This window comes from Pseudorca crassidens, chromosome 19 (genome assembly GCF_039906515.1).
Source record: "Pseudorca crassidens isolate mPseCra1 chromosome 19, mPseCra1.hap1, whole genome shotgun sequence".
Lineage (NCBI taxonomy): Eukaryota > Metazoa > Chordata > Mammalia > Artiodactyla > Delphinidae > Pseudorca > Pseudorca crassidens.
Window position 1 is genome coordinate 50,070,915 of NC_090314.1, and position 25,799 is coordinate 50,096,713.

General features: G+C 48.5%; 1 protein-coding gene across 2 annotated transcripts in view; it reads right to left on the minus strand.

Annotated features, from left to right (window-relative positions):
- Positions 1–25,799, minus strand: part of ERN1 (endoplasmic reticulum to nucleus signaling 1) — an 82,841-nt gene that overhangs the window by 20,398 nt on the left and 36,644 nt on the right. For both annotated transcript variants that reach the window (XM_067714123.1, XM_067714122.1), the window contains exons 3-11: positions 16,467–16,500; positions 15,322–15,394; positions 13,952–14,024; positions 11,698–11,820; positions 8,061–8,162; positions 7,003–7,264; positions 5,673–5,751; positions 4,189–4,354; positions 40–158 (exon numbers count right to left, since the gene is read on the minus strand). In XM_067714123.1, coding sequence (XP_067570224.1) covers positions 40–158; positions 4,189–4,354; positions 5,673–5,751; positions 7,003–7,264; positions 8,061–8,162; positions 11,698–11,820; positions 13,952–14,024; positions 15,322–15,394; positions 16,467–16,500 — 1,031 coding nt within the window. The remainder of the gene's footprint in view (positions 1–39; positions 159–4,188; positions 4,355–5,672; positions 5,752–7,002; positions 7,265–8,060; positions 8,163–11,697; positions 11,821–13,951; positions 14,025–15,321; positions 15,395–16,466; positions 16,501–25,799) is intronic.

Here is a 25,799-nt window from a genome sequence, read left to right on the forward strand (position 1 = left end):
ATGAGGGGCCACCAATTGACTGTCCACTTCCCCACTCACCTCCTCAAAGCTCTTTTTCTCTGAGTCAGCAGGAATCACATTTTCCCGGTGTTTGGGCAGATTGTTGGGGAATCGCTCCAGCATCTTGGTAGATGCAGACAGTGGGGTCTCATGGTGTCCTGTGAGAGGAAGCACAACCTCTCATGAGAACAATTTCTCCACACAGTGGTTGCGCTTGACCCACTAAGCTTAAGCAACCGTCACTCCCCAGTGAGGGGCCCACAATGCAGACGCTCACATTTGTAAAGTGAGAGAAAGCGGGAGGCAGTGACAAGAGAAATTCCATCAAGACAGAACTTTTATTCCTCAATGGCGTTAGTGCAGTATTCTGAATCTCACAACAAGGAGCAAAGAAGTGTCCTTGTCACGAGAGGGATCGGGATGTCCAGGACACGTTCAGAGCAAGGCTCGTGTGGATAATCCCTAATCAAGGCCGTACACTGTGAGGCACTATGAAGCTTCATCAAAAGCTCAGGGAGGGGCTTCCCTGGTGGCACAGTGGTTAAGAATCCGCCTGCCAATGCAGGGGACACGGGTTCAAGCCCTGGTCTGGGAAGATCCCACATGCCGTGGGGAAACTAAGCCTGTGTGCCACAACTACTGAGTCCACATGCCACAACTACTGAAGTCCATGTGCCTAGAGCCCGTGCTCCACAAGAGAAGCCACCGCAGTGAGAAACTCGTGCACCGCAACAAAGAGTAGCCCGCACTCGCTGCAACTAGAGAAAGCCTGCATGCAGCAACAAAGACCCAACGCAGCCAAAAATAAATAAATAAATAAATTTATCAAAAAAGATATTGTCCAAAAAAAAAAGAAAAGCTCAAGGAGTTCTCCCTTCAACGCTGACCCCTGTCACATCACTCCACTAAGGGTACCAAGTCCCCATCTTGGTATTTAAATCGCACAGGTGGAGTTCTATTCCCACTACCTAAACACGAGCTTCCCTCCTGGGAAGTGGTGAATTATTCGGAAGACAGCACGTTTGCTGGATGGATTGGGGATCCTGGGTCCCTGTTTGTTCCTTCACTGTTCCCCACACAACTATTTCAAGGCTGCCTAGCAGTCATTCATTACACGTTTATTGAGCATCTACTGTGTGCGAGGGACAGAGCTAAATAAAATAAAAGCAACAATATTTGATATGGCTGGACGATCTCTTTAGTTCTGAAGTTAAACGACTCCACACACCGCCCAGAAGAGCCAGTCACTCTCTCAAGCTGGGCTCTCAGCACCCTGACTGCTTTCTTCTCTGTTCTCTCACAGCAATCAGATCTCACCTTAATTCCAGTCTCACCCTATATTCTGTCCTCTGTTCTCCCAAACCTATCAAAGATTGTATGGTATGTATTTCCAAGACAAAAACAAACAAGAACTAGTCCGAGCTACATACATTTCTCATCTGGAGAAAGCCCCTTGAACTCTCTCTCTTTGGGTCAGTTCTCTATCTGTACCATAACACTGTTCGCTAACGGAAGCCTAAACTTGTTTTGAGCCACCACCAAGTTCCCCTTGTCTTCCAAGGAATGCTGAGACGGCGGGATATCCTGAACTGGTTGCCCGCTTCAGACCTCTGATTCGCACTTGCTGGTGGGGCCCAGGGATCTGACCAGGAGGCTCTCCAGGTACCTCTGAGGCTCACTAACAGGAGACCGTCTCGCTAAGAGCAATGAGGGGTCCCCTCCACACACCACCTTGCACTGCAGCGCCCGCTGCTCTAAGAGCTCCAAGTCCCACCCCTCGGCAGGGCGCCAGAAGGGGTTAGCCCGAATCCCCTCTTCGTCCTGTAGTCTTTGTAAGCAGGCCTCCCCTGTAGTGGGGCCTTTAGCAATACCTTGGAGCGCACCCTGAACCGGCTGTGCTATAAATGTAATCATGAGCTCCTGAAACGCTTCTGTACAAACAGAACCTGGTCTTAGTGATGTATCTATCACCATCCAATAATGTCCAGGCTCCAGAGCTGAAAGCACAGGCCCTGCCCTGAACCTCCTGGATCAGGAGGTCCAGGGGTCATGCGTGTCTATCTGACGTAGGTCCCAGGTGAAGCCGAGAGCACCCCAGGTTAGGGCCACTGCTCTGGGGTAACCCACAGACCACACCACTCAAGCCTGGAGAACTCGTCTTATTTTCAAGATTAAGGTGAATGTGAGGATATCCTTAATGTCGTCCACAATCACCAAATCAGAGGACATATTTGGACATAAACGAGCATATCCTTTTACCCGTGGCCCTCAGTCTACACAAAATTATCACTCAGTCCCACTACCTTATTTAGAAAAGACCAGCTTTGAAGTTTCTCAAAAGGGCTTTCCGAACTGTGGGGCACATCCCTAATTACTTCTTTATACCTTGTTGGGTTTCTCAGTTTTCTTACTTGGAAAACCTTTCCATTTTAAAAGGATATCATTTCGGGACTTCCCTGGCGAACTAGCGGTTAAGACTCTGCGCTTCCACGGCAGGGGGCACAGGTTCAGTTCCTGGCTGGGGAACGAAAGATCCTGCATGCCGCAGGGTGCGGCCAAAATAAATAAATAAAATAAAAGGATATCATTTTGCAACTGAGCCATGAAGACTTTTTCTGGATTTTTTTTGGTCTCACACATTTCCTTAGTTTCCAAAATTTTTTCACTTCTTAACCACTGGTAGACAATGTATCCCTTAACTGCTTCATAAAACTAAGTGGCCCTGTGATTTCAATGGCCTCTGCCCATCAGTGCTTTTTTTCCTCCACTTTGGGCCCATTCACCCACACTTTCCAAACTAATTCTGTTCAAAAAAGGGTAGAAGTATTTTGTTACCTCCTCTGCCCGTTATTTGGTAAAAATAATAACCAGAAGAAAAACAGCTGTAAGGAGTCAGGATGAACAAAGGACAACAAGGCCTGGACGACTACAAAGCAATCGATCGGGGCTCCAGGACATCCAGTTTCCTTCCTCCCTGTGATGCCCAGTTACACCCCCCCATCCAGATGCCACCGGCTGGCTACCTCCTAGCCCTGCAGTGTCCCAGGCGGCTCCACACCCCTTTTCTGGCGCCCCCAGGCCTGACCTCTCTCTGCCCTGGTCCCAGTCGACACGAGCACTGAGCAACCACCAAGCACCACGGAGCACCACCGCACCGGGAGAGAATGGGGAGGACAAAGCTCATGAGCGCCTGCGTGCTCCAGCACCTCCTCGGGGCTGCATCCCCACCTCTCCCCGCCTCTGGCGCTGGGAGACGGCAGAATTGGGGAGGGGGCTGCCGCACTGGAAAGGCAAGTCCGGTCAAGAAAACTCCGTCCAGCTCTAATTACTTGGGACACTTGCCAGACACATAGCTCCTGTCACCTCTGCCTGCATCGGTCACACTCGCTGCCTTCCGGTGTCATCTCAACTTATCACTGATGGTGGCAGAAACGGAAGAGAAGGAAAAAGGGACCACCCCAGGGGACTTCCCTGCTGGTCCAGTGGATAAGACTCCACACACCCAACGCAGGGGGCACAGGTTCAATCCCTGGTCAGGGAACCAGATCCCACATGCATAACACAACTAAGAGTTCACATGCCACAACTAAGATCCCACGTGCCGAAACTAAGACCCAGCACAGCCAAATAAATAAATAAATATTTAAAAAAAAAAGGGACCACCCCACACACCCGGGACTTCTGCACCCAAGTCCAGCCTCCGACCCTTCACCACCCTCAATCCCTCCTGGGTCTTCCACCCTTTCCTTCCCCAGCCCCTCCTGCCCACGCCCACACCAACTCCCAAGTGACTCCTTCCACAGAAACTGCCTGTTTTCTTAACTCTACGTGGATATACCAAGGGTGCTGACCTTGCACAGGGTCACTGTGAGAAATAAGGAAATATCCTAGAATGCTGACTGCCAGTGCCCGGCACGCCCCAGACATCCAACATGTGTCAGGTCACTGCACAAAGTTTACACTATTTAGTACTGGAGTTTTGGAACATTAGACAAATGATTTTTGAGAACTGACTTGGTAACACAGCTAGCCTGTTTATTTTCCTTGGGGGTGAAATATTCCAAGGTCTGAAAGACCAACTTGGACATGAACTGAGCACAGAGCTGAGGACTGTTAACTAGCAATGTCGGCTCTTGGCCACCAGGAGGCAGCACGGCGTCACCACGGCCACGAGGAGCCAGCTCTTACCGATGAGCAGCCAGTAGTTGTGCAGGTAGTTGAGCTTGCTCTTGCCTTTGAGCCCAGGGTCGAACTTCAGGTCCGTGCTGGGTGTGATCACACACTCCCCTTTGTCCCCGATGGTGACACCGTCGGTCTGGGGTCCTTCCAGCAAAGGAAGGGTGCTGCCTCGGGGCTGGGAAGACAGACTGGAGTGAGGCTGGGGGTGCCCATGTGGACAGCAGTGTGCCTGCAACTGTCCTAAGCACGTGGTCCTATTGTGGGGCTGGTCAGGAAGGCAGAGCAGGACTCCAAGGCCCCAAAACTGGGCAGGAGCAGCCCCTCCCTCAGGACGTGACAACGCTGAACTGAAAATTCGGGGTACTTCCCTGGTGGTCCAGTGGTTAAGACTCCGAGCTCCCAATGCAGGGGGCTTAGGTTCGATTCCTGGTCAGGGAACTAGATCTCGCATGCTGCAACTAAGACCTGGCACAGCCAAATAAATAAATAAATATTTTAAAAAATAAATACATAAATAAAATAAAATTCCGATGTCTTTTATTTATGTATTTATTTTGGCCACACCGCGCAGCACGCAGGATCTTAGTTTCCCGACCAGGGATTGAACCTGTGCCCCTTGCAGTGGGAGTGCGGAGTCCTAACCACTGGACCGCCAGGGAAGTCCCTCGGACGTCTTTTTAAACGTGGACATCTCTTTAAATGTGGGAACTGGGAAACAGGAAGGGTGTGTGTGGAATTCCAAGAGGCTACTGTGAGAAGCAGATATAAGGGAAGGAGTTACACATGATACAAGTGACCAGGGTGGGAAACCTCTAGCCACGAGCCCGGTGCTGCCTCGGGCACTGCTGGACCCAGGCAGGCGCTGCCCTGACACGGGAGCAGAGGACTGGCTCACTGTGAAGACAGGAGATGCCAACCAAACAGTTCAAACGTCATAAGGACCAAAACGGCGGCTGGGACTGTGATGCCTCAGACACTCAGAGACTGAGCGCCTGAGGCAAACTGGTGAGGTCCCAGGAGGCTGGACCGGTCACGAAAGGATGGACAGGATTTGAAGAGGAAAAAAGGAACACGGGAGAGCATCTGAGGTGTGAGGCGCAGCCTGAACAAGGGAACTCTTGGAACTCAGGGAGAGGATGGACAGTGCAGCCCCACAGAGACACCAGCCGTGTGGCAGTGGACGGGTGTCGCGGGGCTGGCCTGAGGGGAGTGTGAACCCCAGCTGGGGAGTCTAGACTTGAACCTGAAAGCCAAGGGGAGTAACCGGGGCTTCCTAGGCTTAGGAAGCTGCTTTAGTCATGTGCATCTCTTCTCATGAGGTACTGACAGACGTGGTACACGTAGGAACTGTTTCCGAGGATGTTAAGATCTGTGTCCTGCATTCTCAACTAACAGGATGTTCATATATAATTCATTCGTTCGTTGCTAAAATGGCACAGGAGTGTTTCGGAGGCTGCATTTATGAGCCCCCCCGCCCCGCACAGTGGACTCACCACAACGGCGACCCCCTCGTGTACCATTGAGGGGGAAGCGTAGAGGCTGGTAGAGTATTTCCCCACATACAGGGTGGGCCTAGGAGACAAACAGATACATGCATTCCACTGTCATTTAATTTCTGGACCCCACAAAAGGGGGCTCTTTGGAGAGAAGAATCACAGCCCCGAATCCCACTCCTAGGAGGAAGCACATTAACCCCCGAGGCTCTCAGTACCAAGACAGGGTACTGCCCTGGGAACCAGGAAAGCGGGACTGCGGGGCCCGCTGTCACTGATGCCTTCGAAGCGTGCACAGGCCACCTGCCTGCCAGCCGGGGTTTCCTCATCTGCAAATGGCGGGGCTGCGCTAGCTCACCCCCGCGACAGCCTGAGGCAAGGACCACGAGCGACGATCACCCGGGAGAGACTGGAGGCTTGTAACCATGGCACAGCCTCCAAGACGGCCCGACCAGGGTGCTCTGACAACTGAGCTGCCACCAGAATCCCCACTGCAGTGTCTTGTGGGTCCTAAAGATTCTAGAGGTTTTACAGAAGCCCTGAGAGAGTCAACTGCTCTTATCCAGGGGATGCACGGGAAATCCCAAACCCGGCGAGACTTCCCGCGGGTCCCTGTTAGGGGCATCGAGGAGGGGATGGGATCTGGCTTTGTCCGTGGTTGTCATCAGCGTGACAACGCGAGGCTGCACATCCAGACCCTGCTGGTTACTATCAGTAGCCAGCCTGGGCTGGGTCACCTGCTGAATTCTCTAAACCTCTCTCTGCAAACCACCTGACATTTGAACGGTGCCGTAAATTCAGAGAACATTTCACACTCACCCGATCTCCTCCACGGCTCGGCAAAATGGGCAGCTGAGGCCCAGCAAGGCTGAGTGACCGAGTTACAGGCTATTCACAGGTGGGGATGGAGAACACGAGCCTGCCGAGTCTTAGACACCCCCTAACACTTTGGTCTTGATTTTTAAAGCAAATACGACTTACAGTAAAATTTCAGAGAATAACAGAAAGTTAAAAAATAAATACGTCTCTCATATTCCCACCACCTGAGATAGATCCAGATCGTACTACAGTTAGACAAGGCAGTCTCTCTCCTAGTCCCACCCATAATTTTAATGTATTTACTACTGGAGAATCTGAAGCGTCCAGGGGTGTCCAGTTCTTAGATTCTGAGGTTTCAGAACAAGCCGTTCTTGCCTCTTTATGTTCCTCACGGCTTCAGGGACGCCGGCCCCGAGCCCTGGTCCTCAGGTCATGGTACGGCTCACTGCTGCTACAGCACCAGAACACCAGGGCCACAGCCGCCCCCTTCTGCCCTGAGTCCCCGACTCACATCAGCTTGCTCTTGGCCTCTGTCTCCTTGGGGAACGGGTACTTCCACTTGGTGATGCGCCCCACCTCCCCCGACATGAAGGTCAGGTAGCGCAGGGTCTCCACAGCGACGTTGATATGCATCACCTTCCGCAGACCCTCCCGCTGCCAGATGTAAAAAGCCACCACGGGGGAAGCATAGTTTTGGATCCACAGGACGTCCCCAGATTCACTGTCCACGGTCACCACCAGCCCATCGCCATTGGACACAAAGTGGGACATTTCTGTACAGATCAGATAAACATAGCGTGTCGAGTCTCACCCAGCTTGCGACCACATCCTCTACTCCCCTGGCAAGCTGCAGCCACTCAGCTAGAGGAAACAAGCCTTCTGGAGTGTTCTCAGATCGCCTCCAGACAACTCCGCTGGCTTCCAGCGAACTCTCTCAGGCCCTACGATAGCAAGACACTGAGAGCTGCCGGGTTTATAAATATAAGACAGGGTCACTCTCTCACGTGGTAATGTTCTTTCTTCACTTGGTAATAGCATTCGATTCAATTAGTGGGATTCAACTGCTGAGAAGAAAGGAAGCAATGGAGGGCCTATGAATCTGGCATTTGATAGCAATCATTTCAAACTACCGAGCAAGCTGAGAGTCCGGGCTGACCACTGCCACTGCCCACGTGTGACCGCAGAGGAGGTCTGTCAGACTTTCGGGTACCAGTGCTAAGATGGGAAAACTGGCTTTTATGTCACAGGCTGATGTTTAATTCTGCTTCTGCTTCCCATGGGCTCGTAGTTACTTCCTCCTGGGACACGGAGGGACTCAACAAAGTGTGCCCTCCCTCCTCTCGGGCTAAACTCGCCACCATTTTACCTGGGTTCCCTCCACACTTCTCGCCCAGGCCCCTGCCTTCAACACTGACTACTGAAGTATTTACTACGAGTCCACGGAAGTCCAGAACCTGGTGACCAAGAGTGTCTAAAAAGGAAATGCAGCTTTCTGGAGTCCTCGTTTCCCCACAGGTCACAAATACCCGCCCGACCTCACCAAGCCACCGAGGTGCTGGGGGAACTTACTATACTCCACGTCGTCCTCGGGCAGCGCAGCTGCGTAGTCGAAGTAGGTGGCGTTCCACCGGAGCTCGCGGGTTTTGGTGTCGTACATGGTGATGGTGTACTCTGGGGAACACACACCAGCCCGTTACCTGGAGGGGCCACGGCACCTGCGGAGGTGCTGACCTCATCTAAATTATAACAGACGAATCCTCCCTAAATGGTGTGTAAGAAAACCCAGGCCATCCATGTGGAGAGAGACGGGCCATGTGGAGGAAGACTGGAGTCCCAGACGCAGGAGCGAACCTGGCCGACAGCAGGTGGAGCACAGACAGGCCGCCCACGCTGTGCCCTTCAACTCGAGACTCACAGGATCACGAGCGATGTCTTGGTGTTGTTTTAAGCCACTTGAGTTTTCGGGTGGTTTATTATACAGTATAGCAATAGACAGCTGAGATGAGAAACCGTCACCCAGATGTGGGATGGTGCCGTAACAAAAACCTGTAACGTGTGGCGTTGACCTTGGGAGCGGGTGGCAGATGGAGGCTAGAAGAGCAGTAAGGAAACTGCTGCTGGAAGCTGAAAACGATGACCCAGGTTAGGTAGTGGCGACACAATTAGTAGAACTACTTCTTGCAGTAACTTGGAAAACAGAAAGAAAGTACCTAATAAACTCGTGGATCTGTCTAAGGAGATTTCCAGGCGGAATGCAGAACACGCCAAGTGGTTTCTCTTAACGGCGTATGGTACGACGCAAGGCAGATAAGCTAAAGAGGAAACCATTCAGTTTTCAAGCTGAATCTAGAGGAACTACAGAGGGTCCAGGACTGATGCCCCAGCTGGAAAAGATTCTCAATGTGAAAAATGGCCTTAGGGCAAAGATCAGGTTCAGGTGCTACCAGTAAAAAATGGCTCTGGGGTCAAGATCAAATCAAAGATGAGGCTGTAAGGCCCTCCTTTGAGGCCTCAGAAAGATTTAAGGTGGTCCTACATAGACCCTCTGCTAGGTAAGAGGGTTCTAAGAACCGTAAGAGTGCTGTCCCATACCTCAAAGTAGAGAGATTTGTGGGTATAGCTTTATATCTAATGGAGTAGACTATAATTTGACACATGGGAAGCCCACGAAGATTTTTAAGGGAGTGATACCAGCATGGACCAAAAAAAACAGAGACAGTCAAAAATGGGGGGAAAAAAAAAAGTCCTCTTTATCCCCAACTTTCAATGGACAAGGAACAGATTGAGAAAGCTACAAAACCCTCACTGTTTCTTAAGGAAAAGAAAGGACTTCTCAGAGGGAAGGACCAGGCTGCTGAGAACAATATATTGGGGAACCAATTCCAGAGGGCAAGACTGGGCCCTAATCAAGGAATCTTCAGAGTAGGGGAACCTGAAGACATGTGCCTGGCTGGATTCCAGAATCACTAAGCACCAGTGACTGCTGTGCGTCTATCCTTCCCTCCCTTTCTGAATGGAGTATCCAGTGCAACTCTCCTATCTGTGTCTATGCTGGAGGGGAGATAATGTGTCTCCTTTGATTCACAGGTCTCCAGATCAGAAGCCTCGCCCACTTCCAAACCAGATACAGATCAAAAGCTGCTGGATTTTGAGCCCCATGCTGTGGCTGGACTTGGGGAGTCTTGGGAAGGGGTGAGTATATTCTGCATGTAGGAGGGTTGTGAATTATTGCAACCAGAGGGAAGCCTGTGGTGGAAGGTCTGAGAAGATCACCACCATCAATGCTCCCCCATCCCTGTACCTCACGTGACAGTCTTCCCACCATGAGGCTGAGTCTATTTCCCTACCCCTTGGTTCCGGGCTGGCCCCGTGACTTGCTTTGACCAACAGGCTGCAGCGGAAGTGAAATTCCAGGACTTCTGAGCCCAGACCTTAGAGGCATTGTAACGTCCACTTTTCTTTTTTTTTGGCCGTGCCTCACCGCTTATGGAAACTTAGTTCCCAGACCAGGGATTGAACCCAGGCCCTCAGCAGTGAAAGCGCAGAGTCCTAACCACTGGACCACCAGGGAATTCCCGCAACGTCCACTTTTACTCAAGAGGAGAACCCAGCTGCCATGTAAAGAAGTCCAGGCTATCTGCATGGAGCTGAACCAAGGTCCCAGACATCTGAGTGAGCCCAGCCAATAGCCTGTGGAGTGGAGGCCATCCATCCCTGCTGAGCCCATGGACTTGTGAGCAGTAAAATGTTGGTGTTGGAAGCCGCTAAGTTAGGGTGGTCTGTTATGCAGAGACAGATAATGGAAACAATAGATAGCATTACACGCCCACACACACACACCCCCCCCCCACACACACACACACGCCACCGGACGCCAGAGCATAGCCTGATTCCCTCAGACACTGCAATTCTACCTGATAACCAAGCAATGTTTATTCCTGGGTGAAGATGGAACCACTATAAGGCTTTACTTGATGGACACAGTAAACCAACAAACAAACCCTAAGTGGTCACTACAGTTGGAATACTTGATATTTATGGGGGATGGGGGTGAGTGGAGAGTCCTGCGGTTTCACAGAGACCCTCCCCTGTGATTACAGGAGAGCTCAGCCAGCCTCTAGGGCCCAAGATTATCAGCCTCACTCGTTTTTAGAAAAGCACTGTTTTCCACAGCACCTGAAGGAAGGTTCTGTCTCTCTTTTTCTTAAGGCCTTGGCTACCTGAATGCTTAGACCTAAGTTTAGTGCTCAGTTGTAATGACTGCATCTTAGGTTTTGGGTATAATCTTTCCATTCTAAATGTTTTCTTGCTCGCTTCCCCTTTTAGCTCTATTTTAGCCGTCCATGCCACAGTTTTTATGGAGTAGTGGTATAGGTCAGGGGCTGCACACGTGAAATGAGTAAGGCAGATCCCTGGAGGAAAAGGCCCCCACCCATTCACTCGCTGCAGCCTCTGAACACCTGCTACGTGCCAGCAACACGCCAGGTGTGGAGACTCGGCAGGCGAACAAAACCAAGTCCTGCCCTCAGGAAGCCGACAGTCTAGCAGGGGAGGCAGAAAACACGCACATATGATTTAGAAACATGTAGTGATGAGTGTTGAGAAGGAAGGGGCTCTGGAGGGAGGAGGTGGGAAATGGTGCCGAGGAGGAGGGCGCTGCTGATGCCTGGGAAGGGCCGCCGATGGGCGGTGTGAACCGCTGTGCGTGCCGAGCACGGAGAGCTGTGGTCCCCAGGCAGTGGGGGAGCTGCGAGGCGGGGAAAGGCTTCACGGAGAGGGAGGCTTCTGAGCAGCGCTGGGAAGGAAGAATGGACGCCGGCCGCACAGGCAAGAACGTGTGTACCTGGTAGAGACGAACCCCACTACTCCAAGTTTAAAAAAATAGCACTGCTTATTCTGGGACCTGATTGGAAATGTTTAAGTGAGGGAAATGCAGCGGGGGAAGAGGCAAAAGAGGTAGCGGAGGCATCAAGGGGGCTTTGCGGGCTACGGTGCGGTTTAGACTGGAACCCTCAGGCACTGGGGAGCCACCGGGCTGGGGGGCGGCTCTTATAAAGGGGAATGACATGGTAAATCTGTGTGTGGACTAGACAGCTCTGGCCAGCTTCTAGAGAATGAAGCCCGGAGGCAGAGACCCACGGGGAGGCTACTTCAGGTCCTTTTTTGCATACAGGCAGGTTGTACATGATAAAAGCTTCCTTCTTACCTGTTCGCCCAAGATACAGAAGAGAGGTTGATGGGCAGAGACTATCCGCAAAGGCCGATGACAAAGTCTGCTGTTTCTCCCCGGTCAGGAGGTCAATGACGTACCAGATGTCCTGCTTTTTACCTGGAAGGTCACAAGGACACGCTGTGGTTTACACTCGCCCAATATGGAAAAAAAACATCCCTGCCAAACTAGCAGCTCAAGATGTTCTCTGCACTGACAGACAGGCCTGAAATTCTTACGATGTCAAACACATTTCTCTGTGGCTCCAAGGGTGACAAGGTTAATGGTAATGTGGAGATAATAAAACTTCTTGGACCACTGGGTCTTATAACAACTTAATAACCTAGTCATGGTATAAAAATTTCTCCAAGCCTAATAATGTAATAACTCACAGATTTTATTGCTCTGATGAATGGCTTTAAATATGAAAAATCTGGCCTGTAAAGGCAATCCTTTTCCCATAGACTAGGATCTATATAAATCCAGAAATGTACCCAGGGGTTTGTCTCCCTGGTAACCATCATTCATATATCTCAGCTCCCTACTAATGAGCCCTCATGTAGAGAGGATCTACGGTTACTGTTTCTAACTCTAATCAGCTGGTACCTGTGACTGGGCAGTAGAGTTGGTGGCAACCTGGTGCTAATGAGGCCAAAGTTATCTCGACCGTGACCCCAGCCAGTAAGTGACTCCCCAGCCACACGCTATACTCCTCCCCTCATTCAGCTGATTAAAAGTTATAAACAGGTGGACAGCATAGCCAAACAACACGATGAGGAAAGCTCAAAGCGTATGTATCAATACCTATGGTTACATACACCAGACCATCCTAGTAAGTTCCTGAGAAAGCTGCTTTATCAACACAGGATATTATTACCACTGCGATTTCAAGATAAATACAGCTCCCACCTGAAGGTCAACGCCTTCACCGTGATGCGCACGTCTCTGTCTCGTAAGGCTTGCTTTGTAAGACAAGCCTTGTCTCTTGTGTCTTCCAACCTTATTAGCCAAGTTTCCTATTTCAAGGGACTCTTGGAAGCACAGTACCAAGATGCCAGGAAGATCACAGGGCATCAGAATTTGCTAAAGCTACGCTTAGTTCTAACAGAGGTAGCACCCGTCCGAAACTTGTCTGTGGGTCGCAACTTCCCGTTCTCAAAGACCAATCTTAATATGAAAAAGATCTGAAGACAGAGAGAAAACATCACCAAACGGCTGTGACCAGGACCCCTTTCCATCTGGCTTGGCACCCTTCGGGTTACTTCCAGGACCATCACAGCCTGCATAACTCAGCTACCCCTTTAATGGATGGATCGGCCAACGGCCACAACTCTAAATGCACCCTAAGTGATGAACTGCTGGTCAGAGCTGGAAGACCAGGCAGAAAACAGTGACACGGAGGGTGAGGAGATGTTCAGAGGGGCCCGGGGCATGGCCCAGAAGACAGAGGAAGCCTGTGCCGATCACTTCCTCTGCATCCCCAGGCTGGGGGCTTCCTCATTCTGAAGGTGTGCAAGGAAGCAAGAGCCCCGGTCTCCTTAGACAAAAACTTAAAATCCAGCTTGGGCCTGCGCTCGAGGCCCACAAACACACATAAAGCTCCCGAGGCATGAATAGGCAATAAGCACTTTAAGTTCCTCAGAAAGCAAGCTGCTTTATAAATACGGGATATTATTACTACTACGCTTTCAAGACAAACACAGCTCTCATTTGGGTTACAAATGCATTTTTATTGACATTTTGGCAGCAACATGGTAAAAGAAAAGCAGCTGATCTGATGCTTTGAAGATGTGACCCCTGTAGGTATGAAGGCAGCTTATCTACGCAAGCTGTTATGTGCTGTTTTTAATCCAATATTCTGATAGCAGGAAATACTAAGAAAGCCCTATAATTAATAGGCAGAGCCTGGCTTCCCTTTCTTGGCTCAGACGATGGTATTCACTTTAAATTTCATCCAGTTGCTTCTGAGTACGTTGCAAGTTGCAATCTGTAAATCGCAAGGGTAGGTCAACACAGCAGCTAAAAGCTTGTTAAATGAGTAACCTAATGGTGTCAAGTCTGCTCCCAAGTGGGGGGAACCCTTTCTTAATAGGTCAGCTGATCCTGGCGTGAACCAGCACAACCGAGGCAAGAAAGACCTTTCCCAGAAGGGCCAGTGGGGGAGTGACTCTACACCTCTCTCTCAGACACGCCACTTTCCCAGATTCTGGGGTTCATTTCCAAAAGGGATCAAAGTTTCAGGAACCCTTACCCATGTAGAGAATTCCATCTGAACTTCGGCACGGGGATGCCTGCACCAACTCTGGGATCGTAAAGGGAAGTTTCTTTAAAAAAAAAAAAGGAAAAGAGAAAAAAAAAGTTAACCAAGTCTTGTGCAATTATTACAATTTCACTGCACAGTTTCTGTTACCCAATTCTGCTAAAAGGGAGGAGCACTGTTGATGGTAGATGGGAGTTTTCCTAACTGGAAACCAGGGAGAAGGGGCACCCCAGGCTCCCCTATCCACTTTGGACAAGCCCTCAGCTCCCAGGTTCTGGGCATTAGAAACAAGAATTCTGTTACTTGACAAGCCCCTCAAAGTCTCTTGTCCAGAGCGCTCCTGGGGATGACACAAACCTTCTCCGAAAAGACATACAAATATGGAGGGTTATACAATCTTTGAAATTCTAAGGGGGGCGGGCAGGAAGAATTGTCCTGTCTTGGAAAATTGTCCCAGAGCCGGCTTGACTGAATAGAAAATGCTCCTCAGAGAGGGAGTGAGCCATGAGACTATTCTGAAGAGAAGCAGCCTCGGTGCCCAGCTGAAGCCTCGAGGGAAAGGAGAAGTCATCACTCATGGGCAACACAGGAGTTTGAGGCAGGAAAAGAAGTTTTGGTGTTTTCTCTAGCAAATAATTCTCTGCTGAAAAACAGAAGAGAATTGGGTCTTTTGGTACTAAAAGGAAGTTATGGTAGGTGCCAGGAAAAGAAACTCAGAGCAATCCACATGTTTCAACTGCATTTCATCATAAAACCGATTCTTCTGAGTCTACAGCTGACATCTGACAAGTCCTTTTGGTTAACGTTTGTTTCAGAATACTTTATTTTTGGAACATTCTGTGTTCTTGAAACCGTTCCACAGATACCTGCTTCTACGATGCTGTCACCTTTCTCTCCAAGAAAGCAAAGATTTCTCTCGAGCTTTAGTAAACAGAACTTTAAATAACCAACAATGTGGATTTCCCCATCATCCCGGTGTTTAAACTAAGCCTCAGCAAAGGAAAAATGCCACGGAGAGGCAGTAACGACTGGGTTTCCCCCAGATGTTTCTGAGGATCAGAAAGTCGTTGCAAGGTTTCCAGTCTGGAGCCTGGCGGTGTCTGCTGAGCGCCTCCTGAGTGCTGGCTGAGCCATGAGAACCTGCTGGTTCAGATCAACGTTTCTGAACTCTGAGCTGTACGTTGAAAAGCTCACTGAGGAAGCTGTGAAAAGATACTGATGCCCAGGCCCCAATCCAGACCACCTGATTCAGAATCCCCAGAAATTTTTTTTTTTAAGCTCTCAGGTGATCTCAACGCACAGCTAAATTGAAGGTCAGTGGTCTAGAGCCTCCGGAGTAGAAAGCAGCTAAATATACTCACCGTCAGGCCTTCATTATTCTTGCCCCCAAGCGTATACAGGCTGCCATCGTTGGGATCTGGGAGGAATGCAGGCCTAGAAGTTAAGCAATAAGTATCAGTGAAAGATTATAGCCCAGGGCACAGAGTAAAATACCAAAGCCATGCAAAGCCATGATTGGTGAGGTGGGGGGAGTGGGGTGTGTGTGTGTGTGTGTGTGTGTGTGTGTGTGTGTAAAACAATTCCATCCACTGCTCTTTCATTTTACCCACAGATAATAAAATATCCTTCTGGTGCTCTATACTATACTAGGGTGAAAAAAAAGCAACCTACAAAGGAAAACCAGTACAAAACCACAGAAGACTAAATCATCATTCCGTCAAGGCGTCCTGGATGAAGGTAAAATAAGTGAAAAGGACCCAGCAAGTCTGCTTTTCAGTTTCCCAGTCAGCTGCATATAGAACTTCAACAATTAATATTTAATAGCATGGCATGGTACGTAAACAGGGAGAACAAATCTGCCTTTGGTGTTCCACAAACATTCATTTTTAGGAGGCAGTAAAAGCAGACTCTGAAAGCTTGACATGAGAAAGAACCTGCCAAGGGGATGGGTCAAGGTCTCATCAGTAGCTTCCCAGGAAGCAGGTTCAAGGTGCTCTTTTGTAAAGTTAACCTGCTAACGACTGAACTACGACGCAGTCACTCAGAAACCCCTTGCTGAGTCTTTCCTCTAATGTGTTTATAGCATCATTTGAGGCTCTTGGAGGTGCTATCCAACTTTTACTCCAAAACACACACTCTAGTAGCAGGTCACGTTCCTGTCTCCTCTCCACGGTTAAGCACAGTGAAGAGGGAGAGATCTAAAGACCCCTGGGCCCTCCTGAGGACTTGAGAAGCTTAAGATCAAAACTCGACTTAAGTTACATCTCAAATAAGCCTTTTTAATACCATTGCCTTCCCACCCCGCCTCCCAGGGAACTGACCATCCTCTCCCCAACACAGGCTTCTTTCTTTCAAAGCACCTGTAAGACTTCCTATGTCTCAGTCACTCTCATTCTACCTTAAATTTATGCATACGTGTACTCCCAGCAACTAGCTTCGTAAACACTGATTGAATAAAATAGAAAATGAATTAAAGGGAAGTGCTGCAGCAAATCAGAAAACTTACTCTTCCACGTGTGTTGGAACCTGCAGGACTGGATCTGTGCAAAAGAACAACAACAAAGGCATCGTCAGACAGACTCTAAAATATCAAGATTCCTAGAGTTCCCAGGAACACAAGATGGACCAATAAATTTATCTACATAACGTATGTGAAGGCACTTTAGAAAACTCACACACAGAAACACAAATGTAAGCTCTTACAGCTGTCGCCGAGATTGGAGAGAGGCCTGAGAGCAGAAGGGAACTGCTGTCAGGAAACGTGCCTCTAACTTGGGGGATGGGCATAGAAGGAAACACTGGTGACAACCCGCAGTGGACAGTGGGTCACAATGTCACTACCTGACACGTCAAGGACTTCTAAAACCTAAATCATCCCTTGGTCAGATGCCTGTCCTGCTGCTAGATACTCCCACTGGGAAAAGCAAAACTGTGACTTAAGAAGCAATGTGGCTGTTGATGAGAATTTGACTGGATGGTAAATGGTAAGTACACGCCTTTGGGGCAGGAATATGACAATTTTAGAGCCTTGAGTGTTCATTCATCTTGATTCCCTTCGATCCACTAATTCCATTTCTAGAAAATCTAGTTTTAAAACAACACAAAATGTGGAAAATGCTTTCAGTACAAAGATCCTCACAGCAGCGTCACAAATGACCTAACTATTTAGTGATATGGTTAAATTATGGACTGTCCACTTGGTAGAAAATGAAGGCTTCTGAAAGGGCTTATAAAGTTTAAAAACCTGTATCAATCTTTATACTGTTATGTTCAGGAGAAAAGATAACATTGTACCTAGAGTATTAATGCAGCTGAGGAGAAAAACCTTCAATATGGATTAAAAAAAAAAAAAACTACATGGAAAGGCCAAAAAAAAGAGTGGGAACTGTAGGTTATCTTTGTTGGAAATAGAAATGACTCCCCCACCTTTTCTATATGGCCCCAAATTTCTACTCAAGTAGGCATTACTTTTGAAATCAGAAAAAAAGTTTTTTTCTCCAAGTCAGTTTTAATATTTGCAACAGTCTAAGTGGCAGAATTTCTCCCTCCCTAGATTCTCCTGGGCACAGATCAAGAGGGTGCTCCCGACTCCATGGGGTGGACGGAGGTGGGAGAGAGAGGCCACCGACACTGCTGTAACAGAGCTAAATCCCCAGGCACAAGACCACACAGTGATGAGGCATTTCCAGCCGTCAAGACCCCACAGACTACAGGCCACGCTGCCCACAAGTTCAAACCTGGGGCGAGGACGGCAAATACTGTGATATGATTTTGGACACCGGCTCTGCTGATGGTGACAGGCAGCTGTCTAATTCCCTGGGTCAGCCTGGATTCTCAGAGGAAGGAAAACTCTTTCAAGCCTTATCAGCTGTTGATTTTGCTTTACAAGTCCGGCTCTGACACAAAGGCATATGGGTGTTCACAACAACAGAAGCGCAGGCACCACGTGTGGTCTGTGGGCAGCGAACAAACAATTCATTAAAACCAAAAGCATTTCAGGAAACAGGAGGAACTTTCAGTCATAAAGCACATGTTTATTGTTCCCACTAATCGCCTCTCGGTATACTCTCACAAACAGACTGATGCAAGAGACAGGAAACGAGGGCACACAGCACTCACCCTACTGAAACAGTCAGGGAGCAATTATAACCCCGCTCCTCCAGCGCAGCCCAGAAGCCGTGCACGCCAGGGACAGCAAGAAGACATATTCCAGAGCAAACACAGCAGGCAAGAGGGCGTCGGTTTTGCTCACTTCAGCCACTTAAAGGTATCGCAGATCAACCCAGATGAGGAGGACACTACCGAATCCCAGCCATTCGCCAGAAACAAGCCGTGGAGACCAACGGGATCTCGACTCCTGTTCCTGAGCTTATCTTTGCTGGACAGTGTTTGCTCACGCTCAGGGTCTCGTCCTCTGGCGCAGACTTTCCTGGTTTTCTAGAGCTTATTCACTGCTCACCTGACACGGAGGCCTCAGGTCCCAAAGTGTGCCCTGCACCAGAAAGGTTCCAGTTAAGACACAGGCCACCAGCAGAAGCCAGAGAAGGATGGGTAGACACCTACATGGGTGTTGAAGAGCCATGCTTCCTCCTAGGCTTAAGGGGACATGAACTCCAGCAGGGGTACCTTCTCATCCATTCATAATATAGGGCCCCTGGAATAAACATCTGCAGAGCTGCAGGCCACGTCACAGCATGACTGTTAACACAGCTCCGATACAGGCAAGCAAATGCGTAACCGTGACCTATTCCACTCATGTTTTTCCCTTAAAGAATCATCTGAACCTGCGCTTTGCTTTAAAATACTACAGGGAAAAAAAAAAAATCATATGGGAAGGGGGCAGATAAGACAAAGAACGGCAGCCTGTTGACAAATGTTCAAAGATAGAATTGACAACACTGGCCTGTCATTTTACTCTTCTCTCTACATATGCTTGAAATTTTCCATTCAGAGAAGGTTAAAAGATAAAAATATTTGAAAAGCCAGCAAAAGGCACCATCTGAAAACGTGCACTGAAAGCCTAACACGAAAAAAGAGTTGTTTTGGATTTAATAATGAGAACTGGTATCAGGCAAGATTCTTGCTCTTAAAAAAAAAAAAAAAAAAAATCACCCATGTGAAAAGGAACAGTGGCCTAACCCTAAGGCTATAAACAAACACTGGTACAAAATAAGCCTCTCTACCTATAGGGGACTGATAAGGATAAAAGCCATCTCACAAAGCTGCTTTACTTTCAGAAGGAATAAAAAAAAAGGGTTACTTTACAAGTATAAAAATGGGTGTTATTCAAGGTAAAGGTAAAGATATCAGAAGAGGAAAATAAAGCTGAAATCAGTGTTTGGTCTCCAAGATTAAGACAGAAACAGATCTGCCCACTGCTCCCCTGGGAGCAGCCACTGTACTCGGTTCCCCTCCAGGGTCCATCCAGCTCAGACCTGAAACAGCACAACCTTTACTCTTGGAGAAACCTGGGTGAGGTCAGGTGACACTCAGGGCTCCTGTTTTGTGCGGATCGAATCCTCCTTTTCAATCTGAGGCAGAAATGACTTAAAATAAATGTAAACATCCTGTATCTACAAAAGAAGGGAGTTTTCGTCTTTCCAAGAATACCTTTCTCGCCTTCATCCTCGATCCCATCCTCTCTCAAACCTCACACCTTCTCCCTCTGCGCTGGACCCCAACCGCACTCTTCACTCTGCTCCCTTCTTGAGCTCTCAGTCCATCAGCAACAACAGCTCTACCCTTCACCCCGCGGGCTATCCCACGTGCCTGCTGCCCCAGCCCACGGGCTTCATCCCTCCCCTCCTTGAGACTCTCCACCTCCCGGCCTCTGTGGCCCTTGCACTGCACTGATTTTTCACTCACCTCTCCCTCTCTCTCTCTCCCACCCACTCCTCTCCCCTCTCCTCCCCACTCCCTACTCCAACAGGGAGGAACTTTTCCAGGTTCTCCCCTCAGTTCTCTCCGAGAGCACATCCACCTCTGTAGCTTCAACCATAATCACAGTGGGGAAATTCTAGGTCCCCATCTCTCGAGCTCTTCTTTCTGGACTGACTGGACATTTCCACTATCTCCTGCCAGCACCTTGACCGCCACTTGTCCAAATCACACCCTCCATCTTTCTCTCCAGACTGGTCTGACTACCCGATTTTGTTAATGCCATTCTCCTAGAAGGCGGGCAAGCCTCAAACCATTCTGTTGATGCATCATCCTGTTTCCTACTCACAGCATCCCTTCAACATCATTGGAACCCCTTGTCTTTCGGGTGCTCCCTTTTCTCCTAGTCTGTGTGCCCTTTGGGATCAGAAAGACCTATGCTTAAATCCTACTCCGCCAAATCTCTCTGAGCCTCAACTTCCTCATCAGTGAAGAGAAAAAAAGAAATAGAGATAATAACACCAAACTCATGCAGCATCTCCGTGTGGATTAAAGAAGGTTAAATATGTGTTAAGACTGTAAGTCAGTGCCTTGATAGAGAAGAGTGATCCTTCTAAAGACGTCAAGCAGATTATGCTTCCCTGACACTCACAATCCTCTGATGGGTCCCATCTCACTCAGTGGAGGCCGATGTTCACACAAATCCCACACAACCCCACCCTCCCACACCCACCCTGGCACTCTCCGATTATCTCCTCCTCACTCTATTCTGGTGAAGAGGAATGCTGGAATGCCATGCTGGAATACAGGGTATTCCTGAGTATTGCCAAGCCTGCCCCTGCCTCGGGGCCTTTGCATTTACTGTTCCCTGTGCCGAGGTCTTCGATCAGATGTCACCATCTCAGAGAGGTCTTCCACGACCATCCCCTACCCCCCAGGATTCCCTACCCCTCTTCCCTGCTTAATTTTTCTCCATGACACTGACCACCTCCAAAGTACTGTGTATTTTGCTTATGTTTTTAAACGTCTGACTTGGGCCACTGGAAGATCCAAGGGGGCTGGGATTTATCTTTCGCTGCCTGCTATACCCCCAACATCTAAAACAGTGCCTGGCGCACAGGAGCTGCTCAGTATATTTACTGAATGGGGGGGCAATCGATAAATGTTAGTTTCCTTCCCACTTCCACTCCTGCCCTGCCTGGATATCCATTGCTGATCACTTCTACAATCCAGCAGCTCTGCTCTATCAACCCTCAACCAGAATCCACCTAGCAATCCCCTTTCCTCTGCCCAGGCTTCTGAGCACTGCCGAAGAAAACACTATAATCACGTGTGTGATACCAAAATACATGTATGGCCAGCTGGGCCCCATGTCATAGGAGATATGTTTATCTACCTACTGGTTGGCCTCTGTTCCCCGTTCCTCACAGCTGGTGTTTCAGACCTTCACCCCTTGCCTCAAGGCTCTTTCCTCTCCGCACATGACTCCCCTCTGTGGCACAGGGGAAGTGAGGGGGGCAGACCGGGCTCTCAGAAACTTCCTACCCCTCACCCTCCAGGTTTGCCCAACCCCACCCTTCCCTTCACATCTCTATAAAAGGACATTTTCACCTTCACGTTCACAGATATTTCACACTCACACATCTAAAGCCCCCAGACGGTATCCTGTCTCCAAGGATCTTCAAATCCTTCTGGCTAACTCCTTCCCCTCTGCCTATAAACACGCCAAACCTCTGGGGTCCCCTTGCCTCCTTTGTACATGCTCCCCGTTCTCTCCTAAATGCATCCACTTTAAGTGTACAGTTTGATGAGTCATGCTGCATGGCTTGTGGGATTTTAGTTCCCCGACCAGTGATCGAACCTGGGCTCTCGGCAGTGAGGGCACAGAGTCCTAACTACTGGACCACCAGGGAATTCCCTCGATGAGTCTTGAAAAACATGCACATCCACGTAGCTACCCTCACGATCAAGATACAGGATATTTCCATCACCCTGAAACATCTTCCCATATCCTCTTAGATTCAATAACCTAACCCCCACCCCAGACACCACTGACAGATCTGTTATGTTTGTTCTAAAATTTCACAAATGGAATTCATACAGGAGGTTCTCTTTTCTGTCTGGCTTCTTTCTCTCTGCATCATGTTTCTGAAATTCACCCATAATGTTAAGTGTATCCGTTCTTTTTTGGTGCTGAATAGTACTCCACTGTATGGGCATACCATCAATTGTTCATCTGTGGATGGATGTTTGGGTTATTTCCAATTTGGGGCTGGAAAAACATGAATAAAGCTGCTAGGAACATTTGCGTACACGTCTTTGGACCTATATTTTCATCTCTCTTGGGAAAATACCTGGGAGTAGAATGACTGAGCCATACTGTTTACGTCTGACTTGACAAGAAACTGCCACAGTCCTCCAAAGGGGCCGTGCCTTCCCGCCAGCAATGTGTACGTTGTCTAGAGTTTTTTATCTTTAAAAAAATGTTTTAACACACAAAAATCAATTGATAAACACGTTGATATCAAAATTAAAAACACAGTATCATATACAGTTCTTAAAAAAATACTTAGATGTAAATCAAACAAAAGAGAGACAAGACTTATATGTTGAAAACTTCAAAATGCTGATAAGAGAAATAAAAGATCTAAAATGCAGAGACATACCATGTTCATAGTATAGAAGATTCAACATAGAAAAGATACCAATTCTTTCCAAACTGATATACAAGTATAATACAATTCCTACCAAAATTCCAGAAAGATTTTTTTTTAAACATCTTTATTGGAGTATGATTGCTTTACAATGGTGTATTAGTTTCTGCTGTATAACAAAGTGAATCAGCTATACATATACATATATCCCCATATCTCCTCCCTCTTACCCTCCCTAACCCACCCCTCTAGGTGGTCACAAAGCACCGAGCTGATCTCCCTGTGCTATGCGGCTGCTTCCCACTACCTATCTGTTTTACATTTGGTAGTGTATATATGTCCATGACACTCTCTTCGTCCATCCCAGCTTACCCTTCCCAGTCCCCGTGTCCTCAAGTCCATTCTCTACATCTGCGTCTTTATTTCCGTCCTGCCCCTAGGTTCTTCAAAAGCACTTTTTTTTTTTTGCCTATAGTTTTTAAAATGTTGATTCCTAGGTCTTTCCCCCAGGAAGTTGATTCTGTAGGTAGAGCCAGGGAATTTGAATTTTTAACACATGTGAGGTGATTCTGACGCTGAGCCATACTGGGAAACCAACGCTCAGATCCTCTGTTTCACCCTCTCACTTTCCATACCTTTCTCAAGGCGCTGCTCTCTGGCCCCTACCCTCAGGATAAGGTCACAACTGCCAGTGTCAAGTTCCAGTGGCCGAGTCTAATAAACACTGACAAATCCTTCTCCCACGTGACATCTGGCAACGTTCTCCAGGAGAGCCCCTGACCCAGTCCCACTTCCAACTGCTTATGGAGTCTCTCAGCCCCAGAACCCGTCATCCATCCTGAACCTGCTCCTCCTTTTGCATCCCCCAGATCGGTTCGTTGACCCCACTTCCACCCGGTCACACAATCTGGAACCTCCGAGTTCTCCTGACTCCCCCCACCTTCTCTTAATTCTAACCCCCTCCCATTCAATTAGATCCTGAGTTTTATCAGATTAGACCTACTAAATGTTTCTCAAAAAATCTATGTCCTCCTTTTCCTCTCCTTCACCAAAATGTGGCAGTCACCACTTCCCACGGGCTCTAGGCAGCCTCCTAACCAAGCTCCCTGTCTCGGATCTCTGCCCTTCAGACGTGCACTCCACCCACCGCCCGAGGGCCGACAAAGGCAAATCTGTTCTTGTCTTTCCTCCACGTAAAATCCTACAACGGCTCCCCTCTGCCGACTGAATACCTTCCATCTCTGTGGCTCAGGTCAGAGGTTCCCAAACTTTCTGGGTTCACAGCACCCTTAGTGTCTTGGTAATTTCTTCACAAGGCCCGAGGCCAAAAGAAATACCTAATGGTTCCATTTATTCAGTGGTTAGGTCCAAACGACTTGAGTATTTAGGGCCTCGCAACTTAGAGGCCACGTGGAAAAAAATAATACTACACGTCAACTGAAAGAGAAACGTTTATTTCATTCTTAACCATAATTACTCACTAGTGGGATGTGTGTACCTGTCGGGCGCTGCACATATTCCAAATCTTAGACTCTTGTTAGACACAGCCACTCTCATTACCATGCCATGTTGATTTCCAGGGGGTATTTGAATTGTATCACAGCCCAAAACTCAGCTGTGCAAAGACACATCCTTGAAAGGCAAGTAGCGTGATCTAATGCTGGAAAGCACTGACTGCCTCAGGCGTGGTGTTTGACACTGTGCAGCGCTGCTGCATTTCTCTTAAAAGTTTAAAACTACCTGCAGTGCCTCGAGAGCTTGCCGGGGCTCCCAGGGCCCCTCCGCACACAAAGGAACCACAGGCCTTAAGCATTCAAGGCTCTGTAACACCTGGGCCCAATTCTTCTTCGTCACATCTCCTCCCCAGACTCAGCCCATGCTGTCATGTCAGTCTCTGCGCTCACCATGACCTGCCGCAACTCCGTCCATCCACCTCTGCTTGTCCTTCAAATGCCCCTCTCTCCAGGAAATCAGAAACTGAACGCCTACTGCACTTGGTATGTTCTTTTTTTCTTTCGGCTGCCACGCCGCTTTGTGGGATCTCAGTTCCCCGACCAGGGATCAAACCTGGGCCTCCTGCAGGGGAAGTGTGGAGTCCTAACTACTGGACCGCCAGGGAATTAATTCCCTTGGTAAGTTCTTATGATGCACTTACCACATTTCTCAGGTGACAGGCACTTAATTGCATGTGGCCTCTCTGGTTCTCAAAAATCTGGGGGCTGGATTGAATTTTAAGCACTGTGTAGGGCAGGGACTATCTATTTTGTTTCTTGTGAAATACACACAGGCAAGTGCCTGGGGCTTATGACGGTTCAATGAATAATCAGAGCGTGAACTCCTGTGTAAGTGCTGCCCGGGTCTTTGCTCCCCTCATACTTAGCAGGTAATCCTGTCTGCAGAATGAAAGGAAGTCGATAACTTAAGATATCCAATACTGCATGTGGGATATAATCATTCTGATAAGTTTATCCTAAGGAGAAGGACTTTTCCACACAGAAATCTACATGATAAAAGCCAAAAAGAACTGCCCAGGTGTAGCTCTGCTTGTTCACTCACATTTAAAAATTACTTAAATTTATGGGAAAAAATGATACGGCATTTGCTTCAAAATGATGGAGGAGGGGGAGGGGGACGTCATGTGTGGACCACCACTGAAGCTGGGTGGCTGGGTGCATGTGGCTTTCTTACTATTCTCTTTACTTTTGTGTGTTGAAGTTTTTCTAAAATGAAAAAAAAATTTTAAGAAGAGAAGCTAAAAAAAAAAAGAAGCTATTTAAGGAATACCTTTCCAGGGGGTTGAAAAGAAAGGCCTGTTCTTCCTGCCCACCCTCAGCTGTAGTATAAATCTTGAGAGCCTGATCCTACAATGTCACAGGGCTGGAAGAGAGAAGAGAAACCCAGGGGACGAGCAAGATGGACCCGGTCAGCACTATTTCAGGCTTCCCTAAACACAGAAAAATGCCTCTGATGAAGTCAACCACAATTTAAATAATTGTCTCAAAGCGCAGTTTGGGACCGACAGCCCCTCTCTGGAGGAGACTCTGGGCAGACTTACTTTCACGTAGGAAGGGATAAGATCGTTTTGATTACAGAAGCTGCCAGAACAGGCTGCCCATCTGACTGGAGCTCAAGGAGCCCTACGAGATCATTCTCTTCCCTTCCCTAGATGAGCATCGATATTTCTGGAACACACTGCTTCTCCGGAGGAATCTAGATGGGCACTGGCTTTACTGCCCTGCTCCTCCTAACCTCTTCTTTCTAAAGCACAACCGCCCAGCTGGCCCCGACACACCTGGCATTTAAAACCA